At 41.7% G+C, this 26,076-nt stretch overlaps 2 protein-coding genes across 2 annotated transcripts in view; both read left to right on the top strand.

The window, feature by feature from the left end:
- SYNJ2 (synaptojanin 2) overlaps positions 1-21,610 on the top strand; it is a 55,778-nt gene extending 34,168 nt beyond the window's left edge. Inside the window, exons 13-26 of the mRNA XM_054280644.1 lie at positions 90-230; positions 3,158-3,350; positions 4,988-5,146; positions 5,359-5,515; positions 7,275-7,392; positions 9,191-9,409; positions 10,627-10,705; positions 11,881-12,049; positions 12,462-12,596; positions 15,176-15,310; positions 16,327-16,439; positions 17,149-17,257; positions 18,511-18,695; positions 20,447-21,610. Of these exons, the coding sequence (XP_054136619.1) occupies positions 90-230; positions 3,158-3,350; positions 4,988-5,146; positions 5,359-5,515; positions 7,275-7,392; positions 9,191-9,409; positions 10,627-10,705; positions 11,881-12,049; positions 12,462-12,596; positions 15,176-15,310; positions 16,327-16,439; positions 17,149-17,257; positions 18,511-18,695; positions 20,447-21,226 (2,692 nt within the window). The 3' untranslated portion in view covers positions 21,227-21,610. The remainder of the gene's footprint in view (positions 1-89; positions 231-3,157; positions 3,351-4,987; positions 5,147-5,358; positions 5,516-7,274; positions 7,393-9,190; positions 9,410-10,626; positions 10,706-11,880; positions 12,050-12,461; positions 12,597-15,175; positions 15,311-16,326; positions 16,440-17,148; positions 17,258-18,510; positions 18,696-20,446) is intronic.
- A 202-nt stretch (positions 21,611-21,812) lies between these two features.
- GTF2H5 (general transcription factor IIH subunit 5) overlaps positions 21,813-26,076 on the top strand; it is a 31,738-nt gene continuing 27,474 nt past the window's right edge. Inside the window, exon 1 of the mRNA XM_054280646.1 lies at positions 21,813-21,816. The gene's annotated coding sequence lies outside the window, so the exon portion shown is untranslated. The remainder of the gene's footprint in view (positions 21,817-26,076) is intronic.

Genomic DNA, 26,076 nt, shown 5'->3' with positions numbered 1-26,076 from the left:
TGTAAACCTAAGGCACAGTTAGTCTGTTCATTTTATTGACTGCATGTGGTTTGTTTTGATTCCATTAAATGATTTTATGTTTGTTCCAGTACAACGAATAGAAAAATGTGGGGAGAGCAGCTTCAGAAAGCTATTTCCAGGACTCATCGCTACATTCAGCTGACATCAGCACAGCTTGTTGGTGTTTGTCTTTTCATCTTTGTACGACCATATCATGTCCCCTTCATCAGGTAAAAAAAAAAGCCAAACCAAACAAACAACTACAGCAACAACAAAACAAAAAAACCCAGCAAACCAAAACAAACAAAAACCCCACCCCAAAATAAAACTAATCTAACAACAACAACAAACCTCAAACCAACTAGACAAAAAAAATCCCCAAAACCCACCCTCTGTCTTCAGTGACATCTGGTGTTGCAGCATGGCCAGAGAACATGGGGAGGACTTGCTCATCTTGGTGGGAGTCATGCAAACCTGTGTTCTGGTCTCTGCTCAGCATGGAGAAGGGGCATGCTTCCAGACAGCAACAAGCTGGAGTCCATCTCCCTGGACAGCACAAAGGCCAGGCAGCCTCAGTGCCTTCCTCCAGGTAGCTGCAAAGCCAGGCATGCTCCAGGTGGGCAGTCAGGGTGTAGCACCTTGTTTGGGTGCAATCTTCCTGGGAATGGAATGACCTGGGCTGGTAAGTCCAAGAGCGTTTGATGCACTGAATGAAGGAAGTGCCTGCCTCTGCCTGAAGGGCAGGTTTTACTTCTAGCCCTGTACATGATTCCTTATGGAAACAGGGATAGTTCTAGACCTAAAAAGAATGGGGGAAAGAGACCTAATTTTGGCCCTTGACATTTTATAGAATTGAGAGGTAAGAAAACCCATTAAGTGTTTGTCTTTCCCAGATGGCATGAGAACCAGAACTGTGTGCCCAGTCAGGAGGGTGCAGAGCTATGTATCCTCTGCTTACTGGCTCAGCTGTCCCTGGAGAGTGATCAAATTCCTCCTAGAAAATTACCCATGGGGCTCCATGCATTAAAATGCCTTTGCTGTGGGCAAGAATTATGCGGGCTAAGTGTAAAAGAATTGTGCAGGCTAAATGTAAATGGTTAGGAAGTGAACAATTAGCCAAAACTATCTTTGGGCATCTGTCTGACCTTAAAGCCCCGAGATCCAAACACTCTTTTCTAACCTCATATTATGGCACTGATTTGCCACTGCATTTTGTGATTAAAATATCAAAAGCTGCCTTTTTCTTCCCTGTGATCTCATATCTACTGAAAACCTCAGAACAGAGCTTGTGCAACATCAGGGGCTGTAGGCCAGACAGAGCAATAAAATGCAGGTAACTCTGATGGTCTTGCATTGCTGCTTTCCAGTAATCTTTCTTCAAAATTATTTAAAGAATTTTTTTTTTTTTGCTGCTGCTGCTGCTATGAAGCAGTCCAGAGAGAAGTGTTTCTCTCAGTTTGTGACTTTTCACCTGGCTTACAAAAAATTCGAGTAATCCAGTAAGAAATTTGTGGTTTAAGTGGAAATCAGAAGCAGAACAGCATAGTGGTTCTATTGCAGTTGTCAAACTGCTGGAAATTGGATGTAGCCCTTTGAAACTCAAGAGAAAAAGGGAAGTTGATTTTACTGACCAAGTTTCATTATTTAATGCAAATTTACTGCTATGTGCTATGTGAGCATAATCAAATCTAACCTGTATGCTTGCATATTTTTCCCATGTCTAGAAGAGGAAAGGAAAAATGATCAGAAGTGCAAAAAAATGCTTCTGTGCTTACAGAGATTGAAGAGATTTAGACAGAAGACAGAGAATAGAGAAATAATGAGACAATAGCTGGTTTATACATCAGTGAAATGATTGATGAAGTACAAGCAGCTGAATTTACAGCGGGTTATTTCAGCATAACCTTTGCCATGAATGAAAATCAGTTGAATACCAGCCAGGAGATGGGTAGGCAGGCAGCAGGAAGGGAGAACTTTAGAGTGAAAAGACTGAACACCGTGCTTCTGTAGGAGTGCTTAAAACCCATTGTTTCATAGAAAACTTTGATGTTCCTCCTTTGCCTCCCTGAGGGTGTCTTCTGGTGGTGTCCTGCTGTCAGGAAAAGACAGGAAATTAAAGATAGAGAAAAAAGGTACAAAAGATGGGGGAGGAAGTGAGAGGAAAATGAAGGGGGTGGGGAAAGGAGACCTGTAACATCTTGCATCATTTACATCACGAATTTCTGAAAATAACTCAAATAAGACTTAGCTGTTTTCTGCACGTCCCTTTTTAACATCAGTAATATTCTTGTCAGATCTGCTTGATGTTTTCTCTGGAAAGTAAAATTTTCTCACTGGGAAAGGCATGCACTGTACTACGGTTGGCTAAAACAATGATCTCACCATTTACTTATCTGATCAGACAGCCATGCTTTGTTCTTGGAGTAGCCTGGCTATTTGGGAGAAATTACCCTGAGAGCAGGTGGTCTGCTTTATCAAATTATCTTTCTGTAGTGAAGTGTGTGCTAATCATCACATTGAAATACTAAGTGATTAGCAACATGGAGACCTTAAGCAATTTGTCATCAGTACAGAACTCATTTGAGAAGTTACATATAAATAGTTGTATCCAATAATCTCTGATTTTATCACATCTGATTTAATGAAGTATGGGTTATGATCTGCTGCTCTTTAATTAAATGGAAAATGCATCATGAATTGTGAAGTTGGGTTTCAACACATATGAACAGTAAATTGTTAACTGTCTGAAAAGCACATTCCCATATGTTCAAAAGTAAAAGGAAGCATAATGGTAAAATTTAGTTATTGTCAATATTTTAAGGATCATGGTAGAGGGAAACTTGAAAAGTATATTCTATAGAAATTCCCAGTATTTCAGAAATTAGGTTGTGCTGGTCTGTTTGGAAGGGACGAGAAAAGGAGAAAAATATTTTCAAATAGTTTTCTGTGGTATTGTATTGTATTAAACTTAATTTGAAACACAAGTACATGAACATCAAGAAACTAAAAGATGTGCCTGAAAGCAGCAAGCTTTCTAGAGGGGAAAGGACATGGCATTGTAAACTGGCTTTTCCCTTTATATTGCAGTCAAAGTTAATTGAATGTTTGTCCCTGAAGCCCTTTACTCTGTTCCCTTTCTATTTTTTTTTTAATGCAGGGATGTAGCAATAGACACCGTGAAGACAGGAATGGGAGGAAAAGCTGGGAATAAAGGGGCAGTGAGCATTCGTTTTCAGTTCTATAGTACCAGTTTCTGCTTTATATGCAGTCACTTGACTGCTGGGCAGACTCAGGTGAAAGAGAGGAATGAAGATTATAAAGAAATCACACAGAAACTCAGCTTCCCAATGGTAAGTGTAGATGTATGTGTGCTAAAAGTATTGGAGATAAAGGTGGTATCTTTACATCATGAAAGCTGGTCTCAGGCTGCCTTTGATGACAGGTCATCAAAGAAGGCATCTCAGTACCATGAAAGAAAATGTTAGCAAATAAATAAATAAATAGGGAAGTATGTTTCACAGAAGAGTAGGTACTACCAAATGTGGCACTTGCTTTACAAAAGTACTAATCCTTTGAAAAACCAGAGTTGCTCCAGTGCTTGAAAAGTCCTTGGCTTTGAGCAGTTAAGCTCTAGATGACTGATGTTGGAGCTGGAGAGCGATACTGATAGCTCTTGCTGGCTCTAGTGAGTGAGAATTCCTGAAAGACCATCCATGCCATTCAGTGCAGCAGTGCCTTGGCTGTTTCTGGTCGGGTGTGATGGATCAATTCTTGGGCACTGGCATGGTACCCTCTGTTCCCTTCTTTTCGTCCTGAATGTGTCACTCTCAAGGAACTGCTGGCTTCTCTCAGAGTGTGGCAATAGGCACCACTGGTCTGCATGAATAACTTTTCCCCTAAATTGTGTCAAATCAGTCACCCTAGTGTTTTAATTCCAGCTTGTCTCCTCAGGCCAGTCGATAACCCATGGGATTTGGTGGCAGGGCTCCTTTGCTTCCCTTAATGTTGATTGCTTTAATTTTCTTTCTTGAGCCTCTCTGGAAAGGCCTAAGCCAGGATGGGATTGGTTGAGTTTGTGTATTCTGGTTAGTCAGCAAAAAATGTCATTTAGTTTGCAAAGCATAAAATTTTACCTTCCTGTTGTTTGTAAGGTTTAGAGGCTTGGCACGTGCAGCATATCAATCAGTTGGTTTATGTAGGAGCTAATAGTGACAGACTGGACGTCCTGCAAAGAGGATCTGTTCCAAATGGCCGTAAAGTTGTGCTTATGGTAGTTTTTTCTTCTAACTCGTTAACTATTTGATGTCCTTTACACTTTGAGCAGCTGAAGGTACCTTGTGTGTATAATGCATATAAAGAGTGCCCTCTAGTGCTGTGACAGCCACAGCCTGGAACGTTTCCCTTATGAATCTCTGGTGTTTAGAGGCTTATTGCTGTGCTGGGAAGGAAGAAAAAAAAAAAAAAGACTGTTTAGAGAATAGGATGCTAAATTTAGAACTGGAGTGAATTTTCATTGACGTTTGATTTCAATACCTTTACAAAACTATGACGTGCACATAAGATCGAATTTGGAGGTTGTTCTTACTCAGGAGCTTGTTGCTAAATTTGCCTTGGTACCAGAAACACATTTTGTGTTATATTTAGAATATGCAAATATATGAATGTGAAATGTCTTAAGGAAACAAACATATTTTGAATATTCATGAGAGACAAATTGTGAATATAAAGCTAGGATCCAGCTTAGACATACCTTCAGGAAAGTGGGGTCAGAGTCTGACATTATTGTTTACAAAATTCAGCTCAGTGGAGTGCCAAAGCCAGAGAAGGAACCATTCTATTTTAGCACAAAATGAATTTTGACAAATAAATTGTGACAAGTAGGTCCAGTATTTAGTAAGTCAGAGACGAGTACTACATTTCAGTGCATTTTAAAGATGTTTTCATGAATGTGATTTAGCATTAACAGTATTCTGTACCTCAAAACTAGGGGCAGAACATGTTCTCCCATGACTATGTCTTCTGGTGTGGTGATTTTAACTATCGCATTGATCTAACGTATGAAGAAGTCTTTTATTTTCTCAAACGTCAAGACTGGAAGACACTTCTGGAATTTGATCAACTACAGCAGCAAAAATCCAGTGGAAAAGTAAGGCAGTGTGTCTCATTTTCTTCAATAACTGCATGTTGGCTGGGTCTTTCTTATTCCTTGAGAGAGTAAAGAGGTTGCATTTCAGACCCTTGTTTGTAGCACTTGAATGCAGCAATTGGTTTAAAAATCAGAGCATTGTGGGGAAGTTGATACATCACAGTGGCAGCTTTCTCATCTGTAACTTAAAGAGATGTTCTTTATTTAATTAGATTTTTAAAGACTTCCATGAAGGGACTATTAATTTTGGACCAACATATAAATACGACGTTGGCTCGGAGGCTTATGATACAAGTGATAAGTGCAGAACCCCAGCATGGACTGACAGAGTGCTTTGGTGGAGAAAGAAACTGCCCTTTGAAAAAACAGGTGTGTAGAATCCTTCTTTATCCGAAAGTTGTGTTAGAATTCACCTAGAACCCATTAAAGGGGGCTTAATCTACTGAATGGTGCTTTACTCAAGCAGATGTTCTTTCAGCTTCACTGGATTAAGTGCCAGAGATAGAGAAGGCCCTTTTTTCTTGGGGGTATGTGAACAAAGGCTTTACGCTGCAGGTGCTGGGAGCTCACTAAGGAACTAAAAACAGCCCAGCTGTAGCAGTACAGAAATAATTCTGTTGTTTTTCAACAGAATCATTAGTCCACATGAAGTTTCTGTGTTATAATGGCTAGATAGTTAAAACTGCACTTCTCAGCAGATGTAGAAACAGTTTTCTGTAATTTCTTCTGTACTGGTAATTCTTAGGAGTAATTCTTCTAAGTTATAGAATTGGGGAGGTTTCATTCATTAGTCCTGATAAAGTACTTTGAATTCATGAGTGGCCAACACAACAGAAAGGCCATTTTCACTTGTTATTCATAAGTTGCAGTTAAGAAATAAAAAGTCTTTCTTTGCATATCAAGAGATAGTTCTCATAATCATTCTTTTAGTCTGCAGGAATATATATCCCCCAGTGTTTCTAAAATTTGAATAAATTCATATTAGGAGTGTAATTGCTGGAGAGTTAATTTGATCTGTGCCTGCAGATGTGGTTTTTCACATGCCTGGAAATTTCTGCTTGGAATCTAAGTCATACCATGACTATGTTAAGTGTAAAAACTACAAAGTGAAACTGGGGCAGTGAAAGAGTGCATGTCATCATGATAGAGTTATTCCCTCTTATCTAAGGAATGAAAAACAAATTAAAATGAGGAGCCTAAACCATTGATAGAGATGCAGTTCAGGGAAGAAAAGCTGTATGAGATATAATACAGAAGTTAAAACAGCCCCCTTGTGTAGGTCTGCCCCAGCTGGCTCACATGGGTCCATAACTGACTGGTACATTCCCAGCCCTGCACAGCTTTCTTAGTTTGCTGCCAGAGTTCCTCTCCTTTAGTGCTGGTGGCAAGGCTCTTCTGCCTCTCAGCTCTTATTGTGTTGCATCTTGTTGTTGCTATAGGCTAAATGACTGCTTGCTTTATGAGAAGAAAGTGTAGCCCCAGTGTGAGTGACTAGGATGAAATGCCATATTCCATATTAACTCATTTTCAGCTTCGCAGGAAAGAGGGACAGAGTTATCCATTCAGTCAAACACTGACCCAAAAACTTCCTTGTTACTAACAACAACAGAATACCTCACTCTAGTGTCATGTCTGGAGCACTTTCTGTACCTTAAGGGTTGCAACAGAATAATTTGGAGGTTGGATTTTCATGGGTTTGGTTTCTCATATCTCTTGTGTATTATTCCTCCAATCCCTGTCTAATACTCAGATTTACAAAATAGTGTCCAAGTGCAATGTCTGGTTTTATGCTTAGTGTTGAGGTAGGACATAAAATACTAATATGACTATGAACCCTTGTTGTACAGATCATTAATTGGGTGACATTCTGGTCAACAATTTTGCAGGTTCTTACTCTACTGATCAGCTATCTCAGTTTCACTCCCAGTCCTTTCTCTTTTTTCTTTCTAGTCCCTAACTTCTAAATCTTGTAGGATACAAGCTCTTCTTTGAATGATATATATACAAGAATTAAAGAACCCCCACCGCCCACTAGTAGGGTCTGTGGAGAGCTTCCTAATAAAATAGTGTTTAACTGCTACTAAAACTGGATTTGAGTGACTTTTAAATTATGTTTTGTGCTGCATAGCTGGAGAGATCAATCTTCTGGACAGTGATCTGAGTGCTGATACTAAAGTCAGGCATACCTGGACCCCTGGAGCCTTGATGTACTATGGGAGAGCAGAGCTGCAAGCATCCGACCACAGGTAACTAAATAATCAGAGAGACTTTAAAATGTGCCATGCTGAATTACACCTTCAGAGCAAGGGACTAAGTCTGATTGAAACAGGAATTACACCTTTATTCCATGTTCAGTATCTGCTTCATGGGTCTTTTCCTCTCATGGTGAGTTTTATGCTAGAGTGGCAAGTATCTAAAGTCATGTATTTATTTTTCCTGCACGGTGATTGCAGCTAGAGTTGGATAAGTTGCAGCAAGAGGTATAGAAAACAGAGCTTTCTGTTATTGGGTTTGAAAAGCTCTGATACCTAAGGAAGCTGCTCTGATGGATTTCCACTCAGCTTGCTGCAGGAGAGGAGGAGGTAGGGCCTGAAGAGGTGTAAGCAAGGCCACACAGGGACGAGTTTGGCCTCTTCACTCAAGTACTCAAGTGTGGGGCTTCTGTGCCCCCTTTAAAATGGGAAATGGGAAAAGGTAGAAAAATCAAAGGCCAGTGTTTCTGGTTGATCTATATAATTGACTTCTCTTTAGGGATGTGAATGACCTATCTTTAATAAAATTGTTCTCCACTTCTGAGAAACAAATTCTGAGATAAATACACTTTGAAAGGTCCCTTATATTCAGAATATTTCCCTCACCCCTTGCATGCTTTGTGGAAATGCTACAATATTACTCCTCCTAGCAATGCTTAGTGACCCCTAGTAGCTGTCTGTGTGCTTCTGGTGGTGCTTTTGCATTCCAGGACTGTTCTGTATTCCTCTAGCAGTGAAGGAACATGCCTCTTGCAATCAATTTCTCTGTGTCAAGGCTCTGGCATTGCTGTGTTCTGCAAAGCACAGCGGAGCTGCTGCTCTCATTATGTAGGACCCTGAGGATGGGATCTGTGAAACATGACTGTTATACATGCTTTTCTATTTCAGCAAACTTGACTCCAAAAGCTGCTTTTTAATTACAGTCAGCAGCTTTGCTTTCCCAAGGTTTGTGCTAGAAAAAGGGCATAGCTGTATCTTTGTGACATATGGAAATGCATTATGATTCACAATGCTTATGGAAATAGTTAATGCTTCCTATACATTTTTCCCCTTTGTTATCCCTTTCTAGCCCTGCTGTTGTTGCTTTCATGTGTTCTGGTAATGTGTATTCAAGAGCCAGGACTATTGCAAGTAGAAGACAGCAATTTTGACATAGTTGTAAGAGCAGCTGTCCCAGTCACTGGTCTGTGTGTATATGCAGGTGAAAATCTGAGAGTGTGGATTGCGCCCACTGAGATGAGATGAGTTCTACTCTTTCAGCCAGCTCTCTCAATTTTATTCAAATCTAACACACAGAGAATTTGTAAGAAATGGCTCAAGAAGCAAGTTTGCAGTGTTGGCTGCTTTAGTGTAATGAAGTGGCACATATTTGCTACATGACAATGTTATACATCTAGAATACCTTGTCCTTAGTTTTTATAAGAAGATATGTGGCCTTGTCTAACAGAAAATCATATATTTCCGTATATATTAATAATATAATATGTAATAACATAATATATGTAGATGTTTGGGGCCACAGCTGTTTGATAATGAGTGAAGTATCCTGAAATTTTGGTCTGTAGGTTTGCCATAAGTGCTTCATACAATTGTTATTTCAAGTCACTCATGGTGTGTCTTCAGTTACATTCAGCTAATTCAGGACAGGGAAATATAGTTAATAGTGCTCAAGACATGATGTTAACCACTGCAGAAAAAATGAATCTTACCTGTTCTCCTTCTTTATATAGATTTTAATTTTATATAAGCAGTTCTTATTTTTAAATTAGTATTTTTCCTTTGTTTTGTGTAGGCCAGTATTAGCTATTGTAGAAGTGGAAGTTCAGGAGGTTAACGAAGCTGCCCGTGACAGTGTTTTCCGAGAAGTGTCATCTTTCCAGGGACCACTGGATGCCACAGTAGTGGTGAATCTGCTGTCACCAACACCTGAAGAGAAAAATGAATTTCCTGAAGACCTGCGTACAGAGCTTATGCAGATGTTTGAGGATTATGGCACTGTTGTTCTGGTCAGGTGAGTGTGGCATGTGAAATGGCATGGCATTATTAAAAACCACAGACTGTCCTGACAGAGTTAACTTTGTATTGGAATATTAGGTATGTAGAATTCCTTTACTGCACTTTCAGTTCTTCATTAGAAATTGAATGCAAGTGTTTTGAATATCTTACACCTCTCAACAATCTTTTAAAGAAGTAATCCAGCAGGTCTCTTGTCTGACTGAAAGAGGATTTTATTCAGTACAATGCCATAAAAGCAGAGACTTTGATGTAAATCATCATCTTTAGATTCCGGCCTCATTTCCAAGCATTGCTGCTTCTGGTGGATCCTTGGGCCCTGCTTCACCTCCTCTGGGGGGGTCTGCTCTCTTCCACCACTCTTTCACACTTGGCAGGAATTCCTGGCTGGCTCTCCTTCCTGTTGAGGGTCATTTTGCTTGTTTGTTAACAGTACAGCTTCTCACAGAGCTGTCACCCACTGGGTTTGAGAGGGAGAGTGTGATACCTTCTGGCAGAGCAGCTTTATTTCATTCTGATTGATTCTCTACAGGGCTCCAGCACAGCTGTGAGACTTCTGTTTTGAGAAATACAGGCAAAAGACCTAACAGTGACCTCTGGGAAACACTGCCAAAAACTTGTTCATGTTTATTTGATTCATTTGTTAGTGGAGAAAGCTGATGACCTGTTATTGTGTAGTTTTATGAAGTACTGATATAAGCTGAGGGTTCCAAAGCAGCTGTCCAGGAAAAACAGCACCACCTTGCTTGTAAATGAAAGGAGCAAGAAAAGAACATGTTTTGGTGGATTGTTCTTGGTTTATTTTGTTTTTAATTGCTTTAGATCTTGTTGGAATACTACTCTGGGAACATCACATGTCATCTGAGGTGTAGGATATGCAGAACCACAGAAGTTAGTCCAGAGGGACTGGGTATCCTGCCAACAGCTACTGAGATGTTTGTCCTGCTGTTCCAGGGTGATCCAGAAAAGGGCAGGGTTCTGGGGTCATACAAGGGAGGATTGGAGAGAAAAGGAGCCCAGCTGGGATTCACAGACCACCTGTTCCTCCTCAAAAAATGGACTTGTGAATGAAAATACAACTAAGACCAACTGCACAGCATTGCATATGTATCCTGTATATAGATCTATATGGTGGATTTCTATCATTCTAGCCTTCAAAGGATTTTATTCGGTGGTGAAACAAAATGTTTTTTCTCCTCTGCCTTTTTTCATTAGGATCTGTGGAGGTCAAATGCTGGTGACATTTGCAGACAGCAAGTCAGCTCTTCGTGTTATGGATATAGATGGTGCCAAAGTAAGCCTTTCTCAAACCTATAATAATAATTTCATAACAAATTTCTCAAAAGTGGTTGCTTAGAGTGAAGTACTTGAGTTTCTACCTAAATCAAGTAGCATTATTTCAAAGAGTTATTGCTCATGAAGTCCTTTACTTTCACATCTGCTGAGGCTATTAATGCAGTACTTTAGTGTCAGGATGGCATGAGGTGACTTTTCATGGATCCCAAGCAGTGCTTAGGATCTGGCCTCTGACACCTGTGCAGAACACGGACTTGTTCATGGTTGTGGCTGCTTGAAGCAGTTCTCCTGACATTCTGTGTGACTTCATACTGTTGCCAAAGAATCCTCATGATTATGGTTTGGAGATTTTTTGTTTCTTCAGTATCAAATAGGTTCCTTCTGCTAAGCTGTGACAACATGATTCATTGGCTTCCATGGCAAATCCAGCATTAGCAGTAGGAGTTTACCTTTACATCCCCTGCTTTTCCTTCCCACACACATACTCTACAAATCATCGACCCCCTGTTGAAAAAACTGTTTGTGACTGCCCTGTAAACTTAATACTGAAGTAATGGACTTTAACTCTCATTCTTCTTTCATATTTGCAGTTTTATCTTCTAATTTGACTCCTGCTATTGATGTAATTTCAAGCACAGACTGAAACACAGTTGTGTGCACACAGTATGTGAAGGTGCTGGGAATCTGAGTTGGGAACTTATAAACTGATTTTCCTGTCAAAGCTGCTGGCTTGTCTGCATTTCATCCTAAATGTCATAGAGCAACACACATAAGCAGCTGAAGTCCTAATGTGTTTGAAAATACACCTTCCCACGTACATCACATATGAGATTTTTCTGGTCAGTCTCCTTACAGGTAGCAGTAGATACAAAACTCATGTGTGTTTCAAAGCTGCTGACTCAAAACCAGCACCCTCTCATGCCAATACTGCTATTCCAGTGTCATTTTGACAATATTTGATGTATCACCTATTCCTCCAGTGTTTCCCAAAAGCATCAGCAGTGCTTTTGAACTGTGAAGCTCATTTTCTTTCAAGAATATTTTTACAGTCTGGAAACTTGGTTGTGGGGGTAAGAACATTCTGAACAGGCTGACAGAACTTGATTATTCTGTTCAAGCATTCTTGTTTTTTGAAGGTTCTTGGCAAAGGGAAACAGTTCTTTCTGTGCTTAGGTTAGAGGCAGAACAGTGAAGATCCAGCCCAAGACTAAGGACTGGCTAAAGGGCCTTCAGGAGGAAATTGTTCGAAAACGGGACAGCGTTGTCCCCATGTCCCCCACGGCAAACTCCCACCTTCTGGAAGAAAATTTTGACTTCTCAAGTTTGGACTATGAGTCAGAAGGTAAGCAACATGCTTCTAAGCTAAGTAGTGAGAAATTGCTTTGCTGACTTTAGTTGCACAGAGTCAGTGCAGGACAGTATGAGTGTCAGTGGTACCTTAATTTGTAATGAAGCCACACTTATTAAAAAGGCTACTGTAATTAAAGCCATGACCTGACTCTGTGCCTTGGCATAGAACTGTTACTTAGATCATCCTGTCAATTCAGTGTTATATGTTAGCAAATTCAATGTATGATACAGCTGCCTGTAGAGACACACTGTAATGAAACACATGGCGTGGTTACACAAGAATCTTAGGTAATATATATTAAATTATTAAATTAACTGATTATATAGATTAATTAATTGAGAGTGTAGAGAGACAGAGAATGACTTTTCTCATGAATTCTTTGTTATCTAATATTTTAATCCAGGTGATATAGAGGATGAAGATGATTATTTAGAGGATACTCTGTGTCAACACCTAGCAGCAGACACAGCAGAAGATACACACTGTGCATCCACAGCTCTTTCAAACAAATCTGGACAAACCCCCCGCCTGTATAAAGGTAAAGTATCCCCCTTCCTTAAGGTAAGACCTGAAGGATTGTTGTTTGTTCTCCTGTTGTATGTATTTCCCTGTTCATTTATATTTTCATTCTATGTTCTCCTGTAATACCTATTAATGCTCAACTCCCCTTGAGTTAGTGACTGTAGTTGAGGTCCTCAGGCATAACAGCAATACAAATGATGAAATTCATGATGATTCTCCTTCTCTCTAGGCTAGGGCAAGGCAGGAAAGCTGAAAAATGCTTTTCTAGACAGAGGAAATTAAATCTTTTTATCCATTTGATGTTGTTTGGCACCAGAACATACAACAAAAAAATTGCATGCTATTTTCTTATTGGTGAGGGCCAAAGCAAAATCAAACCAGAAGAATCCTGCTGATTCAGTGATGGGCTCAACTCTGTCCTTTGAGCAGTAGCAGTGGCAGAAGAGTTAGCTGTAAGCTGGGAGGTTGCTGTGTTCAAATTATTTCAGAGGCCTGAAGTTTCTCTTTTGTTCCCATTTGATTTATTTGTGAAGGAGTCTAGGTTCGTGGAATATATATACATATAATAATTCTATAGGTACCTCATGAATGTGTAACCTTTTTCCTCAGTTACCTGGCTTGTTTGCACATTATTGTGAAGTGACTTGGTAAAAAGAAGATAAAGCTGTGGAGAGAAAACTGATAAAAACTGAGGCAGGAATGAGCCAAGCCAGTCTTACATTGGGATGTGATCAGGACGTGCTTGAGTGGCCGAGCATTGACAGGCTGGGATATGTATTAAACACCTGGTTGTGACAGCAGTGATTCAGTAGCTGTCATTCTGCACTCTCTCAGAAGTGCTTTGTCTTCTGACATAAAAGTGAAAACTTTTAATACCCTCAAAGGTTGAGTCAGAAGTAGAGTTCAAAAAGATTAAACGAAATTCATACACTTACACAGACAGATTTTCCAAACAGAGTGATTTATGGCTTTCTTGCCCACCTTGAGTCACAGGCTGGGTTCAGTGTGCCAGACCCACAAGCCTATCCCTGAGTAAAGGAGTGATCAGTCACTATTAAATACTGTGAAGTCAATCACTTTGTATTATAGGGTGCCTTGCCCTCAAATCACCTCTGGCCTATTGTGTGATGATTCATTAAGCCACAGAGAATTGCAGTGAATCTTGTCACTCACACTAACTCTTCTCCACAAAAAATATCACAAAGTAAATAGAGGTAATGGAGTATGGTTTGAAGGGGGTCAGGGAGGGGTCATGGTCTCACATAACTCAAAATATGATATATTCAATTAATCTTGAAGTGTCTGCAATTTCAGATTCCTCCATAAGCTCCCAATTCTGCCTGAATACCTTCTAATTGAAGGTATGATGACTGTGTAGCTGGTGGTAGGCACGGATAGAAAACAGTGACAGGCACAATAGTGTATGTGTGTTTCTGAGGTCAGGGAAGGGCACAGCTTTCACGAAACTGATGTCCCTGCCAGCAGCCTTTCAGGGATGGAATTGAGTGGTAATGGCTGGCTTTTGTTGTGTTCACTTTTACTGCCAGAACTTCAAACCGTGCCTCCAGGTGCCTGCATGACTCCTCGGATCCTGCTGATGAGCCCATATCTGCAGCTTAGAAGTACTGAAAATGCAGAGAGCGCGGGAGGGCGGGCTGGGCAGACCACAGGCTCTGTCTCTGTGGCTGCCATCTGCTGCTGAGTGGGAGCAGGAAGCTGTGAGGCAGCTCGTGATCCCCTGCAGAGCACAGTTCTCCGAAAAACAAGGGTTTGTTTACAAATGCCTGAAGTGTAAGAGACTGCTGCTGCACAATTCCTTCCCCATCTCTCCAAAACACAGGGACAAAACTAAACCCAGTGGATCTTGGAGCTCTAAAGAACAAGAGCTGCATAGCTGGGCAGCCATGGCAGGGGGAGAGGGCTGAAATGAAAGTCCACACTATAGCAGATGGAGAAGAATAAAGCAATCCATACTTCACCCCTCTCCAGCTGTCAGAAGGGTTTAGGTGGGATGAAAGACTGAGTAATTAGTTAGTGATGTAAGGTGCAGCCAAGAGCCATCAGATTGAGGCAGCTGTACCTTTTAGGAGATGTTGCTGGAAAGCAGAGATGTCATGATTGAACTGTTCAGACAGATTTTTCTCTGATATAAAAACAGTTCTCCTGTGCAAGAAGAGGTGCCTGATCCTCAAATGGAATTCCTGTGTTTGGGATGGAAAGCAAGGAATTCACCATGACTAGCCATGACAGTTTGAATGGCAGCAGGTTGCCACCAAGTCTGGCTGTGAAAATCTCAGAACCTAACAAGGTGCCCAATAACCCTGGAATGGGATGCAGGCATTCTTTGTGTTGGTGCAAACAGCTAATAAATGGTGGAAAAGGAGAGAGAGAGAAGCATTTGACAAAAGGGGAGATGTTTCCTGCAGTGGGAGCAGGCAGACACGGGGGGAGAGCAAAAAATGTGAACGGAGCTGTCGTGTTGCTGCGAGACCTGGCTGAGGCTTGCCACTCATGGTCACCTCTCTCCTGATCTCTCAGAGCTGGTGTGCCTCACCCAGAGTGTATCTAACACAGACACTTGCTAAATGTCCCTAGATGATGCAGACCTCGCTGATTTGAAGCGGGAGCTGGAGGCCAGCGGGGAGCGCAGCCGCCGCATTCCCAGCAGGTCTCTGTCCATCCCTACCCGGCCTCGGCCACTGCAGCCACCACAGAGGCCTCCCCCTCCCGGTGAGTTGAACTCTCTCTAATGTGGTGCTGGCCCCAGCTGAAGAGCTTTAGCCTGTCCTGTCTGGGTGACAAAGAAGGTCATACCTTGTTCTGAAATGTCAGGTTGTCGAGGGACTTGGACTTGCTTTCCAGCCTGTTTCAGCCTGAGTATTACTGCTATTAGTAATGGGAGAAGTTTGTCTTCAGGAGGACAGACACTCCACAAAAGAAATGTTTTTAGTAAGGCTAGAATAGCAAATATGTTTCATACTAGCTCACCACTCAGGTTAGTGAGTTGAGCAGCCAGTTTGTGGCAATAAAGATGATTGGTATTTATGCCTGCTGACTTCTGCAGTCACTGAGTGTTTTCTTGCAGTTTTTTGGATTCTGAATTAATTGTAATCAGAATTTTAAAAACCTTTGAGAAAATACTTATTCTGGACAGTTTTTGTCCTTTTCTTCTTCCCAAGCAATTCTTGTGTTTATGAAAGAAATGCAAAGTGGATTATGATTTTCAGTGAGGCACAAGGGGAAGTGATGCTTTTTGTTAGCTCTGCCCCCCTGAGATGCCATCCAGAGCTGTGCTGCTCCTGTTTTTATGGCTACTTCTGGATGAAAGCTGATTGCTAGATGAGCATAATCATCTTCGCCTCCTGTATTAGACAAGCTATACATCATGTTTTTCTTGCAGCCCAAAAGTCTCTCTTTTGTGTACATTTTCCAGACTCAAATTAGAAGTTCTGTGACGCTCACCTGATAGAAGATGAGTTCTTTAGGATTATTCCCATTCATTTTTGAGTCTGTTGCATAGAAGTGCCAACATTGCTATGTGTATTTCTGTGCCTAGAATGCAATGGTAATGCTCAGCTGAGGTTATATAATTAATTAAATGAAAGAAAGACTAACTACAAAACTGCTTCCTGAAAGAGTTCAAGATTTTGAAAGGGTGATGGAATGCACATTGGTTTTGCTCCATTGCAGATAAAATTTTGTACTGGCTCTTGAATGTAAAAAGCCATTTTTTATTCCTCTTCCAGCTGGAACATCAGGCAAAAAGTCCCCCTCAGATGGTTCCCTCTCTCCAGGAAGCCATTCCACCTGCTCCATCCTGGCAACAGCAAAGCTGCTTCCCGGAGCCCCTCAGCAGCCAGTGAGTCCTGCTGCCCAGCATGGCCCCTTGGCACTGGCCTGTTCCCTCCCATCCACACTGAGAATCACTGCAGGATGCACCTGTCACACCAGGAAGGAAGTCCATCACATGTCTGAGCTGCAAATGCCAAGATAACTTCTTGTACTGTAATACTAAACTGTAGGCCTGTTAGGCAGCACAAAAACATTAATAAATGGACAGGAGTTAGGAAGGCCAAAGAGGAAGAGAGAGAATGAGTGGTGTAAGACCAGGGCATTGTTGCTGCTTTTTGACAGATGCTAACTTGAATTTTTAACACTATCATCATATGGTTTAATTGTTTTCTCACCTCTGTTTTGGTGAGCCATGCTAGTGCCCAGAATGCAGGAAAAGTCTCGACCACTGCCAGCAAGGCTGTTAGTCTCCTGAGGTGACCAAGACCAGAATGTGGAAATGCCTCCTCACTCCTGCCTTGCTGGATGAGGATCCTAATGCCTTGAACAAGGGATGGCTGAGGGAGCAGCTGTGGCACTCAGGCATTGGCCTTCTGTCAGCTGCCAACAAAGATGTACCATTTGCTAAAAAATTCCCATTTCTTTAGTATTTATAGATCACTGACTAGCCATTTGCAAGAACAGAATTTCACAGGTGCATGAGCTTAGCTGCAAAATTAGAGGTGTACAAGAAAAATCAGTTTTCTCAAGATGATTTTCTCCTTTTTTTTTTAAAGCCCAAAGTCCGGACTGGAATAAGCAAACCTTACAACGTCAAGCAGATCAAAACCACCACAGCTGAAGAAGCAGAAGAAGCTATTAGATGTCTTATGGAGGCCAAAGGAGGTAAGCCCAGCTTTCTAACTGACTTCTAAAAATCTTTAAATAAAGAAAAATGTAGGTGTGTTCATTTCACCATAGCCCAGATGCACATACTCCTATTGGGAATTTCACCTGAATACATTCTTGCAAAATTGTATGTGGTATTCTCTGTCAGTTCTGATAATATTAACCTTTTTTCAAAATTATTAAAATTTTATTTTTTGTTGTAGAAACTGCTACTAGTAGAACCTTGGGTTATTTATGCCCAGATTTAGTCAGAAAAATTAAAATATAAAGATGGAGTTTTACTAAACTGATGGTGCCTGTGTTAGCTCAGAGTTGCATAAACGATATTTGCTGCTCTATTTACTGAATGCTCACTATTCCAAGCAGAACTACAGAGCAAATGCAGCTCTAGGAGGAATAACCTGGATTCTCTTCACATTTGGACAGCAAGTACAGCTGTAACCTAGATAAAAGCTTGCACTACTTCAGCTTGAATAGCTAAGCTAAAAGGCTACTCTGTGTTTAGGCTCTCTGTGTAGTCCCTGGAGAAGAGAGCTTCTTGCAAGGGCAAGTTAGGGCACAAAATTACTGTAGGTACTGTGAATGTACCCCCCAGGGCTGCATGCAGTCTTTCTGCTGATGCTGTGAATGAAAATGGCTACCTGAGTTTGCAAGGCTCTCAGTTTAGGAGAAAACCACCCCTCTTCATTTATACCTAGAATGAATACAATCTGCAATAATCCCATTTATTCAGAAATATCAAAAAGGCATCTTGATGTTTGTTCCTCAGGGATGTTCATTTCATTTTGAAATCAGATTTATTCTCCATTGATTTTGAAATTCAGATTCATTTGGTGTGGGTAAGAAAACTAGTCCGGTCAGCATCACTTCCAGTCCCTTGTTGGCATTTACAGTTCTTTCTAAAACATTCTACAAGATGCACTTGGTATCATTAACTTGGTTTTCCAGATAATGGCAAAAGGATGCTCAGAGCTTGAGCCCAGTACTCCTGAGCCCCCAGCCAGTGTTTTATCCACCTGGCCCAATGGTGGCACAGCACTGCTGGTTTGGCATGAAATTATTTCAGACAGGGAAGTTTTCCCCTAACAGCCTCTTACAGATGTTACAGGATTGCAAAGCTCTGTGCTTAGTTCCAAAACCTGAGCTGGCCCTACAGGCATGAACATTTTGGGAGACATGGTTGTGAAAGAAATTATCTTGGATCTATGTTCTGATCAGGCTGAGATGCCATATTTGCTTTTGCTTTTCAGGAGTACAGGAAGATGCAGTAAAGCCTGTTCCAGCCAGAAACCAAACTTCCTGCAAACCTGAGGCTCTTCCCAGCATCACAAAGTCAGCTTCAGGAGCGGTGCCTGTGCCTCATCGTCCACCACCCAAAGTTCCAACTCCAAAGAAGCCAGTGCCCCTGCAAAGGACAGGAGCCAAGGGGGAAAATGTAAGAGAGTTGCAGCAAAATGCTCCCAGCCTCCATTACACAGTGTGAATGAATGATGGAGGTTGGAACCACTGTGAATGCCTGGCTCTTTTTTGCACGAAGTCCTGTCAAGTCAGCAGGTGCTGGGATAATTTTGTGTATTACAGTCACAAAGGCATAAAAATGCAAGAAAGATTGGAAAGAGAGCCATATGCAGCTTTTCTATTTGTCAGTCCATTCTCTTGTTGTTCTTCTGGTTTGTCTAAACCTTATCAGGATTTAAGACTCATTTGTTCTTTATCACAGCCTCTAATTTTGACCATGAGTTGTCTGCTCTGTAAGGATTTGAGGCAGCTTCTTCATCAGTTCTGTGTCCTGTGTCCTTTCTTGCTTTTCTTACACACCTTGTAATGGGATTCAGCCTTTCAGTTTGAATTCTGGAGTCTACTCAAGAGTTCATGGTCTCAAAAATACAAAGCTGTAGGTGTTCAGGCTTTAATGTATGCCAGGTCTCTACAATGGAGACAATAGTTCACCTCTAGAGCTGCTAAAATGATTATCTAATTTGTAAAGCAGTTTGAGCACAAGAGGAAAGACAAATATAGCATTTATATTCTTCCTTTGACAGAATCTCTGCTAAAGAAGCTCTCTTCTAAATTGTTAGGGCTCCTGCCTTACCTTCTTTTGGTAAAGGCATTCACCCCTTCTCTATAATGGACTTTGTGCTCTCTTTACTTAGCAGATTAACCAAAAAACCCAACCCAGACAGCACAGTCTATGCCGAGGATCGTCAGTGTGTTTTGTTTAGGTTGTCACCATTCCCAAGGCACTCTTGAAAGGTGCTGAGAGGGATTGCTATTTTGGTGTTAGTTATGTGGGAGCTTCTGCAGGAATAGATCTATTTCAGGCTGACTGCCCTGGAATTCCACTCCTTCCTCCATCTGAGGGAGGTCAGATGGGAGGTGTGTACTTGAAAACCTCTACCCAATCCCCCTCTACCACAGTCAAATGCAGGCAACTTAACAGCACATAGGGAGAAGTGGCACCATGAGATACTGACTAAATATTTTGCCTGCATTAAAAAGCCTGTACGTTATCTTTTAATATTATGCAAGAGTAATAAAGAATTTAAATGCTTTCATTCAGTCACACAGAGTGTGAGAAATCTGAAGCAGTCTTTGCTTCTCCTAGGCTGAGCTGGGCTTGTTATTTATATACTTTTAAATGGTGGATGTATGCTAGGCTGGACTTTGAGACCTTATTTTTATCTTCAGTTGCCAGCATCAGTAAGACAGGACACAGCCCTTAATGCATTTATTGGGTTAGCTTAAGCTAATTCTCCTTCAACCTTATCTATCCAAATAAGCTACACCTAAAGGCATGGGCCTCCCCATGCAATCTTGCTTAAGTAATATTAGTCAGCAGAGAGATGGAACAAATAAATAACTCCTCAGAACTGTGTTAATTTGGCCCAGAGCAAAAATTCTAACCTGCAAAGGGACATGGTCAGAAGGAGATGTGACTAAACAGGCTGTAGGGTCCTGGTCCTTCACTAGCTCTCTGAAGGCGAGTGCAAGGTGCAATGCATGAGCCCAGAGCCCAGCAGGTACAGTGGAGCACTTGCTGTCAAGCCTCCTCTTTGTAGTGCTTTTTTTTCCTTCCAGGACTGTCAGCTGTTCTTAGTAATGCTGTCAATTAGACTTGCACCAGTAGTGACTCAGAGTTTAAGGTCCCTTTTTGTTCTCACATTTCTTCTTCTATTTCCTCCTCAGGCCATGTCTCCAGAAGACCAATTCGACCAACAGACAGCACAGTCTCCTTTTGGCTTGCTAGAGCCCCATCTAGATGCTGTAGCTATTCTTAGACCAACCAAGATCACTCCAGTCCCTAAACCCAGAACACAAGCTGGGAAGCCTCAAGAGAGCAGGGGGAGCAGTGAAAGGCAGCCCCTGTCAGCGAGCACAGCTGAGGCCATTGTGCTGCCTCCTCAGAACGCTCCCTTTGCCCCAAAGGTGCCACCACGAAGGAAGAAGTCGGCTCCTGCAGCTTTTCATCTCCAAGTTCTCCAGAGCAGTGACAGCCCCCTTTTCAGTGGGTCACTGTATAACTCCAACAACAACAACCCTGGCTCCTGCCCCCAGACTCATGGCCCTGCTCGCTCGGCTCCCACAGCCTGTGCCGGCCCCGCAAACAGCACAACTCAGCCCTTGGCACCCAGTGCTGCAGAACTGATGGGGAAGCTCCAGGGCCCTTCTGCACCAGCAGGCCAGCATCCACAACAACTGGATACCGGCTCCTTGCCAGAGAACGCCGATCTTCTGGACCTGGACATTCATTCTTCCTTCCCTCTTTCCACACAGGCACTGTCAGCTACTTCTCCAGCACACACTTCAGAAAATTTAAATCACCCCAATGTGAAAGATTTCAGTCACTGGGTTACATTTAGTGATGATGAAGACGGCAGTGCAGTGGCAGACGGGTTCAACAAACTGCTCGTCTTACAACAAAACAAAAATACCTTAAAGAAAACAAATACTGACTTAGAGTTGTAAAATTTTACTCCCTTAGGGTTCCAAAAGAAATCATAATTATGATGCAAAATTTTAAGAAAAAATCTTTTTTATATTTAATGAAATAGATCATCTGTCCATGCTACATTTCATTTTCACATTTAAAGATACGGCCCCTGGAGGGAAGTATATGAAGTACATACAACCTAACATTACCTACAGCTCATCTGAAAACTTCCTTATTCTAAGTTATTTCTTTTTATTAATCCATCTTAAGATGTTTTATTTCATTTCAGGTACAAATCATATGCAAGAACATGTAATGATGTATGGAAAAAAGACATTTAAAAAAACCCCAACATTTTCCTTTGGAATATATATTTTAATCAATTTCTGTTGTTTGAAATAAAGCATCCTTACTTCGAAGAGTTCATCTGCCAGTTATTCTGGAACAAACATCCCAAGGAGGAATGTACACCAGTATAACAACAGCAGTAACACTGGTGTTGCTCTGCTGCAAGTTTCCAAAACTCACCCTGGTTTTTGTTCCAAGCCCATGACCAACAGCACACTTTGAAAGGAACTGCAAAGAGATGCTATAGGCTGCTTGTGCATTGTCTATGCGGATCCCGAGGAAATATGGGAATGGTTGAGACCAGCTGATGCCACAGGTGTTGACATGGGCATGTCTTATGCTAAAGGCAGTTCAGCAATTCAGGAGTTGTGTCCCTGTTCCCACTCTCTTCCCAAGCAAATGCCATGTCGGTCTTCTGTTTCCACAGCGCAGGTGAGGAGCGAGCTGGTCCTTTCTGCCTTGCCTGTGGGGCAGAACTGTGCACGATGGCTGCCATTTGTGCAAAGCAGGCAGCTAATAACCAGATTGCAACTTGTCATGGTAACTTGTTAAGAGAAGCATCAAGATCTTTCATTAATAAAGGAACAAGAACATTTTTAAGCAGGTGGTAAAGCTGAAAAAACAACTAATTTTCAAAAAAATTTTTATGATGTATTAAAAAAGTTAAGGTTTTTTTCCTTTTTCTACAGGAAAATTAATTAGCTTGTTCTGAGCTTCCCGAACACTGGGAATGCAGCCATTTTCTTCCTCACAATGCCTACCTGTTTGTCTGCCACTGCCAGATTTTGAACACAAGAGATCCTGTAAGAGAGGATGCTGCCTTTGAGCACCTGTCATCCTCCTCTGCTCTCTCATTTGCCAGACACTCCAAAAAAACCCCCAGAACCTTCAAAGGCCAAGCCCATAAAGCCGAGTGCTAAGCTTCTCCTGTGTGTGTCAGCTTAACGTGGTTGCAGGCTGGTGAATAATAGAATATACTCATTTCCCTACAAGATGACACAAAGCCTTTGCCTCTTGGTCCTCCTCTTAAAAAATACAGTGAATATTTATGGGCACATCTCAGTATGAAACATTAGCAGTAAAAAAGAAAGAGTACGGTATATGATCACATCCAACATTTTCTGCAAAGATAATTAACAGCTCTAGGACAGCTAATTTACATGTTAATGAAAGTGTTAGCAGGAAAGCCAATTAAACTGGATTTATACAAGTCAAATAAAATCTGCTTTATTACTCTCCTTGAATAAGAGACGGATGTGGCCTTTAGCATTCTCTTATGTCTGTGTCTGTGGCAAGCTGCCCACTGAAGGATGAATCCCAGCAGCTCGCTGCTTTATGCTGTCAGTGACAGGAGATATTGCTCAGTCGCAGCAAATCAAGGCAAGGGGACAGACAGTCCAGCTGAAAAGGTTACAGCACAGAATGAGGAATCTCCTGTCCCAATAAATTACCTTCCACACTGATGCCCAATGTCCCAGCCAAGTGTTTTCTCAGAGGCAGGAGCTTGTGACCTGCTTGTGATCTGGTTCTAGTTTCAATGGTCAGAGGAAGCAAAGCAGTGCCAGACTTGCTCCATGTTTGGGAAATCACTATGGAAAACTCAGACTGCAGGAGGCAGTGACTCTTTCCTTCTCATCTGGGATTAAGCCAGGCCCCACCATGCAAAAAGAGGCCAAGTAACCTGAACCCTTACTACCCTGATGTCCACAACCAGGGAATCACAGCACAGCTCTGCTGCCCATCCTCATTGGGACAGAATCAATGGAAATCAGTGTCCTCAGGGACAGCTGCCACTCTTCAGGGGCATATTTGTATGGTTGTAGGGAGTGGTTATCCTGTGACATGCTTTCAGTCATGAAGCCAGCACTTGGCAAAAAGTGCTGATGGCAGCTGTGAAGCCAGGTATGATTTACCAGACACAAGTCTACAAGTGTGTGCCTTTAGTATGTGAGGCTTTGGCAAGACACCACACATGAGCTTGCCCATGGCTGCAGTCCTGCAGCTTCAAGTTGCAGTAGGCACCCTGGTGGCTCTGCTGCAGTCGTGTTTGGGGTGGATAAGTGGCTCTCCTTGGTAAAGCAACTGCCTGATTCAGCTTTTTTAGGGAGGTTATCACTGAAACAAACAAAAGAAAGAGAACCAAAACATTGGTTAGAATTTTCACTCTGGCAAAACACCATTTTTGCTTTTCCCTTTTCATCCAGAATTGGGATTTTCACCAGATGGAAAACTTCTCATCATCTTTTGTGCATCGGGAAGCACAAATCTCAGCAGGAGCCAGTTCACAGCACTGTAATCACAGCCATTGAATACTTGGTTGCTGTTAATGCTAGAAACACCAACAGTTATACCAGACTGCTGGACAGCAAGAGCAAGAGGACTGACCAACCCCTTTTAGCCTTCCCTTCCCATCTCACCATTTCCTCTTGGATGCCACAATGCAGATGAAACATCATCTCCTCAGACAACTCACACACAACCTGCCTGCCACACCTGCAGCTGAGCCACTGGATGGCATTAAGAGAGTACTTTGAGACCTGAGAGTTTACACAAAGACACTACTCTCAATTAATGTGACACCAGGAAGCATAAAAGCATCCAATTCCTGATGAGAAGCAGACATGAATGCTCAGCCACAGAGCTGCTGGCCCTCAAACTGATGTCTGTACACACTTCAGAAGACACTGCTGCAAAATCCAAAAGCACAACTGACAAACTGCTCAGTTTGGCAATACGTGCCAGACCAGCCACCCCCCAGCACTGTGCCTCCTACCCAAGCAAAGGGCAATGTCACATTCTCCCAGCACAAGACAAGCACTAAAAGATATGCAGATCTTTAACAAAAAAGAACATGGTCCAGAGTATTCAGCTGGCAGATCATTAACCTTTAATACACTTTGTGACATATCCAAGACATTTTAAAATCACATTTCATTAGTATATTCCAAAAAAATAAAACCCAAACCCCCAAACCCAGCAACCTCCCACCAAATATTAGTTTTAGAAGTTACACATATATAAATACAGTTACAAAAAGGAGAACATTGCCTTAAGAATTCCAGTTACAAAACATAGATGCATTTGCTAAGATTAATGTTTAAAGTCACTGATCTGAATCTGTGTAAGCCAAAGGAGTCTACTAAAACTAATAGATTTGTCACATGAAACAAGCATTCAGTTATTAGAAGCCTTGTCTATTCACCATGAATTCCAGATACTCTACTCTGTGCATACAAAGTGTACTACTATATTTACACTCTGAAGTCTAAACCAGTGTAAAAAATATAGACCTCTTCAGGAATAATGACATCTCTGTTACATTTTCTATACAAAATACTGCCATGCAGTGTTCTTACCTACCTCTCAGTTAGGGGGGGAAATGCTCTTTTTGCCAGTGTAGTGCTGTACAGTCTCTGTACTGCTCTTGTGAATTTTACTTTGCAGTTCCCTCAATTTCCAGTGTAAAGTTGTATTCAAGTCTACAAATTCAAGTGTATTTTGCGCTGGAGTGTCCTCCTGGGCTGCCCTCAGGACCTGGCAGGACTGCAGTGCCCACAGCACCAAGGCCATGCAGAACTGCAAGGTGCACCCCACCTCCTTGGCAGCTTTCAGAGCCATCATTTGAAGGACGCTAATACTGGATCCATCTCACAGGAGTGGCCTGAGGAGACACCTCAAGCCTGTCATCAATACAGACCTCATTTAACAAATGGTCAGCAAAGGCAGTACAGCTTTACACAGCCCATGTTTGTTTTCAGAGAGGGATGCAGGTGTAAAGAAAGGGACTAAAGAGACCACAATAACATGAGGCTGCTTTTAGCCACAGTGCAAATTATTTAAGACTTCAAAAAAGTGACTGTGCACTGCCATTTTTTCATCTAAAAATACTGATTTCTCATCAGTACTGTTAGGGTATCCTAAACATAAACAAACAAACTCAAATAAGACACTGCTGGTTTTCTCTGTATCTACACCAGCAGACATATTTGGGCCCCAGGAAACCAAAACATTTGTGGTAATTTCCAGTGAGGCCTTACAATCACCTGATTTTCTTCCTGCTTTACCTTTTTCTACCTCAGCTTCAAACTGTAAGCATCAGCTTTCTTGTCAGGGCCTACATCTGTTGTGCTCCACCTGAGCATTTTCAATGCTCTTCTTTAAATCAGCTACAGAAAAGTTTCTGTATGAGTAACACGAGCCAGGGATTTGACTGTACCAACTTCCTGGAGTCTCCCAAGAGCAAAGAAGAAGAGCTGAGCTCATCAAACACACCCTCAATGTGAGCAAGCACAGAACTGCCCTGTCTGACCAGATACACACTGTCCTAAGGAAAGCAGTCTCACAAGCTGCTAAGGTTAGGAGGGAAATGTACAAGATGAACATTTCTTTTTTTTTATTTTCATTAAAACAACCACAATTTTCTAAGCAAGGCAAGCTACCAACCTGTCTCTTTCTCATGCAGAAAAACAGATGCTGTGTCTGCTGACCAATCTGGCTGATGTATTAAAAGAAAAGGCAAATGACAAAACCTCCTAAA

The sequence above is a fragment of the Melozone crissalis genome, unplaced genomic scaffold (genome assembly GCF_028551555.1).
Source record: "Melozone crissalis strain CALT ecotype California unplaced genomic scaffold, PUWL_Pcris_2 ptg000027l_1, whole genome shotgun sequence".
NCBI lineage: Eukaryota > Metazoa > Chordata > Aves > Passeriformes > Passerellidae > Melozone > Melozone crissalis.
This window is presented reverse-complemented; position numbering and strand designations above follow the sequence as displayed.